This window comes from Xiphophorus couchianus, chromosome 12, assembly GCF_001444195.1.
Source record: "Xiphophorus couchianus chromosome 12, X_couchianus-1.0, whole genome shotgun sequence".
Lineage (NCBI taxonomy): Eukaryota > Metazoa > Chordata > Actinopteri > Cyprinodontiformes > Poeciliidae > Xiphophorus > Xiphophorus couchianus.
Window position 1 is genome coordinate 12,686,199 of NC_040239.1, and position 9,083 is coordinate 12,695,281.

The following is a 9,083-nucleotide window of genomic DNA, read 5'->3' on the forward strand; positions in this document are numbered from 1 at the left end:
AGCTTATGACGCATTTGACTACATTTCCCATAAACACCCCCAAAAAACTTACGTACCAAATTCGCTTCCGCCTTTGCGTGATGACGCGTTTTTTGCCTCGTTGGAAGGTGTTTTCAGGAGGAAGCTCCGGGCTGTTCACGGCAGCGGAAGAAAAAAGCTGAGTAGAGAAAGCAAAACGCATTGGAACGAGCTTGTTTGAGTTGATATCATCTTCTGTTATCAAACGGTAAGAAAATGTGCTTCTTTTGCCACCAATACTAGGATGTTTTGTAGTGTTTTTTTATGTTTAAAAAGGGGGCCACGCCTTTGACATAATGCTTAGAACAGCTCAGAGAAGTCAAGTGTTAATCCGAAAATATTCCTTACTTTTTGCTGGAATTAATAACGCAGCTGCATTTTCGTGGTATTTTTTTAATAAATATTATGCTTTATCTCCTTGAAACAGCGCCCTCGGTTTCCGTTTTAATCTTAGTTTAACATAACATGACATATATTGCAATGCATTGGTGCGATTTAAAACCAAAGCAAAAACACTCTTAAGCAAGCCGAATCAGTTTTTGATTTAACCTTTTGACCACCTTCCTTTTATAAATCTATTTGTTATGGACGTTATTTGTTTTGACATCTGATACCGCATCAGATCCTGTGAGAAGGGTATGGGGGCGGGGCACATTGTCGGATGAGGTCATGCTGAAATGTTTAAGATGATGCAACATTAGACGGTTTACAGACACACTGTACCACGTTGTCACCTGCTTCAGAAGAGAAAATCCCTTTACTTTTAACTAACGTAATTAAAATTGTCGCTACTGATCTGAGAAAATCTTCTTCAGCCTATGCCTAGAGGCCACATGTGAAATCAAATGCAGCATAGGCTGAGAGGATTCAGAGAACGCCCCCCTTTGTTCTGGCGCATTGTTGTAATTGTGAGGCTGTTGTGATAGCAAAAATATCACCAAACGTTATCATCTAAAGCGCATTTAAATCTTTATCTACAGATGCATACACGTTCATGCAGCAAAAATATGTAATACAACTTATTTTTGAAAAGCGTGAATGCCCACGTGGCTGCCGCTGCGCAACAATAGTAAAATGTTTTGATTTGGCTGAACTTAACTACTCATTATCAAGCCCTATCACGGAAATGGTGTAATGAAATTGCTAATTATTTTTAATAAAAACATTAAATTAGCACAAATAATATTTTTACAGGCACTTTGACTCCAGGTAGTGGTTTTCAGCAGTATTTATACCCCTTGAGTATCTTAATGTTTTTTTCCTATTAACACTGAAAACTTTGATGGGAGCTGTGGAGATTATATGTGAGCAAAACAACACAAAGAATTGAAAAACTAGGTGGAAGAACAATGAAATAAGGTTTTCAAAATTATGAATATATCTCTGTTGTGTTTGTATTTATCCGTCCTCTCCCCACATCTTATTGCAAATCCAACTGCTGGTCCGTATCAGCTTTGTACGTTGTCGGACTGAAAGTTTTTAGTTCTTTATGCAAAATGAATTAAACTCATTTTGATTTGATGAGATTTGCTGCAGCAGTTGTCAAGTCGTGCTTCAGATTTTGAATTTAATTTTTGGGTGGCTCTGTATGTCTGTTAGCATTGTTGATTTCTAGTCCAGTCATGTTCACACAGCATGATGCTGCCACCTCCATATTTCATTGTGTTATCTGCCTCACATATGTTATGTGTATGTTGGATGTAGGCCAATAAGTTTTGCAATGTCGCCTTTGTTGAATTAGTTGCTTCTTTGATCAATGTCTGACCTATCAGTTTAGTTGAACAGCTATACGATAGTATGTTTACGTTTTTTGTTTGTTTCAGTCCATTAAGCACATGTGTCTTTGTTTTGGATTATTACTACATAAAATCCAAATAAAAATAAAGTGTGTGGCAATAATGTGAGAAAATGTGAAACCATTCAGATGCTATAAAGACTTGATAATGCAATAAAAAACTATTTGTGAAAGCAGATGTTTCTCAAAGTTGAATGCAGCCCTCATTAACACACCAACCAGCCATCAGCCAAACTCTAATATTATTTGATCTTTTGTGACATGATAAAAGATGTTTGCTGATGCTCTGCCACAGATGTCAGCCACTGAGGACCTTCCAGATATGGATGGGGCAGACCTCATCGGGCTGCTGTTCCAAGACGGCAACAATGGATGCACTGAGCCCCTCTTTCAGGATGAAGATGGGCTTATTGAATCCTGGCTGTCTGAGCAAGAAGTAAGGCTTCAAGCACTACAACCAGCTATCCAAGGCATTACTTTTATGTTCAATTGTAACCAATGGAATTGATTTTTGTTTGTAGATGTTGACAGGTATGGATACTGAAGATTTCCTGTCCAGCTTGTTAGATGGAGATGACAACGTGGAGGCCTTCTGTCCGTCTCATTCCCTCTGTCCGTCTCATTCCCCGCTGGGGAGCGACAGCGGCATTTCTGACGACAGCAGCACGGGCGCTGGAAACAACAACACTCTGGGAAGTCCACGCGGCAGTGAAAGCGACATAGTACCCAGTCCCAGCTATTCTCACCCCAGCCCTGTGCACTCTGACCCCACCCTTACCTCAGAAGAGCTGCAAGCAGAGAGCCCTGAGGCCATGTCGGTCCATGCGGATCACAGCTACTCTCTGCTGCAGAGCGGAGTCAGAGATATGGATGTGCTGGAGAGTGTCAGGGCAGAGAAGCCAGATACAGATGTCTTCATTGATCTGGGTAGGTGTTGTGGAGGTTTGAAATAATAATAATAATAATAAAAAACCTAACGGCAAGAACTTATGTAAACATACAGATTAAATTTATTTAAAACGACTCTCTTGTAACAGACGACTTGGTGAGTGATGCTATGGAGGAGGACTTCACCACTGAGCTGCCTTGTACTTTGGCCATAGAGAACTCTGCACATGATTTAGCTCAGCTAACCAAAGTAGACCAGGTTGGTTTTACATGCTTACAGATACTTAGCATAACAATAATGCAGTTAAAATAACTGTAATTAAAAATGCTTTTATGCGTTTATTAGAAAAGCACTGATTCATGATATTTAAGTATTTAAGTTTGTTTAAATGAACAATGTTTCAGTACTTTGATTTTTCTCCACCTAGTTCCAGTTTAAAGAGATTGTTCTCACTGAGGAGGAGAAGCGGCTTTTGGCAAAAGAAGGATCCACCATTCCAGAGCACATGCCTCTCACTAAGGTAATTGTGAGCTTCTATCTGTGTATAATTGTCCACTCACAGAACACTGAATATTTCTGACCACATGTGGATTTCATTTCATACCTCTTTCAATTCTAAATGTTTCTTTTATTTCACAGAAGTGACACCTTGTTTTTTTTGGGGGGGGGAGCAGGGGTTTGCAAAAACATTAAAATCTTCTTTTTGTTTTTTCTGTGGTGCAGCAGTTTCAGGCACATTGCTGCAGTCATGCCAGCATTGTGCTGAAAGCCTCCTTTACTTTGGTTGACAGGCAGAGGAGAGGACTTTGAAGAGGATCAGGAGGAAGATCCGCAACAAGCAGTCTGCTCAGGAGAGCCGCAAGAAGAAAAAGGTGTATGTTGATGGACTGGAAAACAGGTAAGCTACAAAGATAATTGAACAAATTTGGCGGGGGAATCAGGATTATAGGTGCTATAAGTGCAAGGCTCAAATTATATCTGTGCAGTGTTGATACAAATCTAATGGGACTAATTACTGAATTACTTTCTTCCACAGGGTTGCTGTCTGCACTGCACACAACATGGAACTTCAGAAGAAAGTCCATCTGCTTCAGAAACAGAACATGTAAGAAGTCTTGGACATCCCCCCCTTGCTCCTTTTTTAACGACAAGCTTCATTACTCTAAATGTGTCCTTTCTGTTTTTTATAGGTCTCTGATTGAGCAACTGAGGAAACTCCAGTCTATAGTGAAGATGTCTACTTTGAAGGCCAGCACAACCAGCACTTGTGTTATGGTAAATTTGTCTGCTAATGCGTTGTGTTCATCTTTATTACGCTTTAACATTTTGCTATTTTTTTCACACTTTGTTTGTCTTTGCCTCCTTCAGGTGTTCCTACTCTCGTTCTGTCTCATCATCTTTCCGTCCGTTAATCCATTTGGTGGAAACACTCAGCAGGAGTCCTACACACCTTCATCTGGTGAGTTGCACTATGGCTCCTTTTTGTTTTTGAGCCTGAAGCAAATGTTTTACCTCTGTCATATTACCAAAATAAAACTGTTTTTTCACTATTGTTTGCTTGTTTTTGAAAAATATCGTTTGCTCATTATTGTAGGCATTTCCCGGACCTTGCGCTCAGTGCCATCAGAAAACACAGATCCTACGTTTTACCTGGAGACGGAGGATGATCCACTTGTCTTGGTGTCAGAAGTAGTGGAGAACACCAAGGCCATCTTCTCAGGCGGTCAGAACAACCACACCCCCGATTACGAGAGGGTGGAACAATCTGACTCTGAGACTGGCGTCAACAGCAACTCCTCAGCAGACTTCCCAAGTCCCGCTCAGGCGGCAGAGATGAAGCCGGGGTCCCCTGGCAGTGTGGGTCCTTTAAAGGAAGGATCCATTGATCCCGTGGTGGCGACTGCTGTGGCGAACGACGTGCCGGGATCTAAAGAGAACTGGATTGACCGAAGCCCCTCGTCTGTCATTTTACAGCAGCACCGCTCTGATGAGATGTAGGTGCATTTTTAATCATTGAACCAACAGAGGGAGACATTATTTTTAACTGTTAAATGAGGGAATCTTAAGCTTAAAATAAGAATGAAGGTAAAAATACTACCATCTGTCCAGACAGGGTACGCCCTGTTTTTCATTGCTTTTCTCATTTATTGCAGGTTTTTTGCACTTTTTATCTGATTTCATTGAAGAACTGAAGAAACTTTCACAGTATAAACTACTGAATGTTTCTATATGACAAAGGATCAGTGATGCCATTATATAAATTTCTGGTCTACTGCAGGCCACATGCTACTGAAGTAGCCCCAAGGGGTTTTTAACTCGTTTTACAATGTGATGACCAAAAGTAATGGATCTAAATTTGCAAACTGGGGAACAATGATACTTTTTTTTATATGTATACAAGATTTAGCAGAGATACTTTTTAATTTTGCCTTCAGCAGGTATTGACATGCTCCTTCAAAGCCATGAATAAAAGTCCAGCCCTCCATCATAGATTGTATTGTAGAAGAAAAGCTGCTTGACTCATAAAGCTTGAACAAAGTGGTTGTTTGACCACTGTATCTATTGCTTAAGCCATTGCAGGACATTTGGCCATTTAGAAGACTAGTAAAGTGTGTTAGTATTTCCCTTGTACCAAGGGATTCCATGTGCTTTATAATTTTAAAATGCTCTTGATATTTTTTTGTACAGTAAAGCAAAAGGAAATACAGAAAAAATGCCCATGAGCTCCTTAGTTTATAATTGTTAGTGATGCCCAGTCTGCTGTAAAATGTTTTACCAGCTCGTCAAATTGTCTTTCTTTGTAAAAATCTAAAATACCTTTTCACTCATGTGTATTAAGAAGGGGATTAATAAATATTTGCTCAGTGAACTATTTGCAGTAAAGTATACTCAAAGATGTAATGATCTGTTTTGTCAGTGAAACATTTTATTTTATCTTTTTCTGTATATATTTTTTTGTTACTGTCAGTGACAAATGGAATCTAAATTGTACTGGAACGACTTTGGTATAATTCTCATGAAATGAGATTTTCAACATTAGTCATGTCAAAGCAGATGCACTGACGTTTGACAGTCCGAGAATGAAATGTAAATACAATATATGATTGTTACTTTTTTCTGTACATACAAACTAAATGTCTGAATATCTATTATAATAAACTTTTTTTTATAAATAAGAACACACTTTTTTTGTTTATTTCTTTGCGACTACACTGCCTTTACAAGAAGCTTTTTTTTTTTTTAGCTTTAATGATTACTATTGTCCAGCTACAAGTGACACAGTTGGCTGCATGGTACCATTTTCAAACACAACAGGCAAATGACTCATTATACTTACCAGCAAAGGCTCAAAGAGAGGCTATTTTCATTTTTGTTTTACTGTTAGTAAGGTTCTTTGCAATCACTTTAGAGAATGCTTTCTAAATTAGGTGGTTCTCCACTAAGATTTTCAAAATCATTCGAGATTTCCCCGAGTCTGGTTTCTACTGCCCTCTGCTGACTCATTTCTAAAACCAACATATCACACTTTTTGAGAACTGAATGTCCATTAGCTGCTTTTTAGTTAAAAAAAATTCACCAATGGATAACTGGACAGAATGATGGGTGGATGATCAGCCTGATAAACTGATAGATAGATAGATAGATAGATAGATAGATAGATAGATAGATAGATGATAACCTATATTCACGCTGTATGATGTCAAACTGTTTGAAGTGATCCAGTTGCAGCTTGAATTTAATAATGTGCAAATACTGTACATAGAAAACCACTGCATTTAAAAGTAAGAAAAAAACCCACATTTAAACACACACCCATACACCATGATTAAAAGAAAGCTAAGATAAGATTGTCAATATTGCACCGATCACTGTAAAACATTATAGTTAGAGTCCAGGGTTCCCTTTGATTCTGTGCAGTCATCTGTGTTGGCGTGACTGCAATATGTTCACAGGTTACAGGAAATGAACTGATTTGTAGCCTGTTTGTGCAGGTCTTCAGGGTTCTGCCTGAACTTAGATGAACCAATAGATGAATGTCTGCTCAGCACTTTGGTTTGTTGTGCTGTCATTGAAATTCGTGTAAATAAAGTTGTCTTGGCTTGGATGGGGGACTGATTAAACCAATAGATGAGAGGAGGGCTGATGGATTCATTACTGATGGATTTGAATCGGAAATGCTAAAAAGTTCCATATTGATCAAGAAATGCTTACATTTTGTACTTTACCATGCTTAATCAGAATCCTGATTTCATTTCACTCATTGAAGCTTATCTGAAGTGGTAAGATGATGCAATTATGTGTCGTTTCATTTCAATTATCTACTTTTACATAAAACAAAGCTCCAGTTTGTTGTTTTTTGGGGGTGTCCATGTGTGGGAACAGGGGGAATTAGGTTGCTCACATTTCTCCTCAATAAGCTTTAGGCTGGAGCTATTTGTCTGACCTTTGCGAGCTCAGCTGGGCGGGGATAACACGGGACAGAAAGTGAGTCACAAGTGTGAGGCTAGAATCATGAGTCATGAGCCCCAGCAACATGTTCAGGCTTGTTGTCGTAGTGGGTGAAAGTTCAATCCCCTAGTGACCGCCAGAGGGCGATGTTGCCCTGTGTTTCTGACAATAAGGGGCAAGTGTTTTTGTGCAGCTCTGGGTGGTTGTGCGGTTCAGGTGAAAAGTCATCCAGTTATCATGTAGGCAACCTTATTTGCATTGAGATAAATGTCAAACGACATTTTTGACTCATTTAATAAGAAATCTAAAATGAAAACATTTAACGGGGAGCATTACACCTGTAGATATACTTTGTGATAATTGACAGAAAGTAAAGGGGTCGCAATCTTCCCGTTAATGTTTTGTCCAAGTTTGAGTCACGCACGCATACTTTAAAATGATTATTCATTGTGTTTTAGGCACAGCATTTCAAGTTACGACAGGAGTAGCCCCCCGGTGGGTAAACACAGCCGGCAGCATTTGTTCAAAATAGAGAATGGTGTTTAATGTCAAACATATGCTATACCACTGATAAGATAAAGCGGCCTGAAAAGGCTTCTGACCGCGGCACGTGCCCTTTTGGGGTCGTGCGCACATCTGTCAGGCATCTGTCGCTGGTCGCTGTGTGCGTGGAGGGCGCACAAAGGGCGCATGCACGTATGGAGAAATGCAACACTTCCATGCTTTTGCACTAAGCAAAGACAAGGGGCAGGTGAAGTGGAGGAGGGATTTAAATAGCCTCCCTTTTGTCCGTGGGGACACGACACGCGTCGAGCCAGGCAGCTGTAATTAAGGCGCCCCTCCATCCCCCCTCTCCACCCTACCACTCTTTCAAAAAGTGCGAACAAAATGTGACGTGTGCCGTCAATTGGCTGCTTGGGCTAAACTCTGAAAACTGCAAGGCTAAACATGAACTGATCTGGGTTGTTTTGGTGAATTAGGTTTAAGAAACACAAAGTAGGAACAACGGAAAAAAAAAAAATATATATAGATATATATAGTACAAGAATGGTGTAAGTTCTAATAAAACAATGAGCAAAAACGCGTTGGCGTCAATCTCCATTAGGTAAGAATGGAATGCACCCTCAAAAGGTCACAATCCATCACAGGGAAACACAGTGACACACATCTGTGCACACACTCAAACTAATTTGTAGTATAGTTAATACATCTCTATGCAGAAATCCCAATCATGCAGAGGCACCAGCTAGAGGCACCAGTACAGAGCCATGTATCTCTACACACTCATGCCAATTTAGAGTGGCCAGTCAGTCCAACATGTGTGTTTTAGCCATGAAAAATCCAGAACTTTCTTATAACAACACCTGCAAACCCAAAATGAATGATTTTTTTTTGACTGCAATGAAAATGACCACAGAAAAACATTGTTATTGACAAGCAAATTTGGATAACAAAATTCAGATATAACATATAAATAGTATTATTACTATGATTTTTATTCTCCAAATATAAAAAAATAAAAAATGTGTTATAATGGGAGGAAAATATAGCAAACGTTACAAGTATGAAGTATTTATCAGCACTTGGTTTCTATCTTACTAAATCACAGGGACACATAATGCAGCCTTCAATTGTGAGCATGTTCCTTCTGTGTTTGGTCACTTAAAATGCATAGAAACATGCTACAGCTTACTTATATGGCTTGTGTCAGTACAATTAGCAAAGTCCAGATGACTGTGTGAAGAACAATGATTCTCCTTCTCATATCAGACGTGACCCAGGAGACTTATTCACTGTTTTTGACTCAATCAATGTTTGGTTAAACCAATCAAGCTTGTGACTGTGTGTGGGTTAAATGAATAACCCAGAAGTTCAGAGAGTGTACTCCTTTAAGAGACTTCAAAAAGTCTCGCCTCATTATTAGGATCAGGT

The 9,083-nt window shown here is 39.3% G+C and overlaps 1 protein-coding gene across 1 annotated transcript; it reads left to right on the plus strand.

Annotated features, from left to right (window-relative positions):
* Window positions 1-72: 72 nt before the first annotated feature.
* creb3l3l (cAMP responsive element binding protein 3-like 3 like) lies at window positions 73-5,883 on the plus strand. Its single transcript, XM_028034279.1, has 10 exons — window positions 73-226; window positions 2,109-2,249; window positions 2,335-2,740; window positions 2,851-2,960; window positions 3,130-3,222; window positions 3,494-3,600; window positions 3,739-3,807; window positions 3,893-3,977; window positions 4,071-4,161; window positions 4,297-5,883. The coding sequence occupies exons 2-10, from the start codon at window positions 2,109-2,111 to the stop codon at window positions 4,698-4,700; spliced, it is 1,506 nt and encodes a 501-aa protein (XP_027890080.1). The 5' UTR covers window positions 73-226; the 3' UTR covers window positions 4,701-5,883.
* The last annotated feature ends 3,200 nt before the right edge of the window (window positions 5,884-9,083 follow it).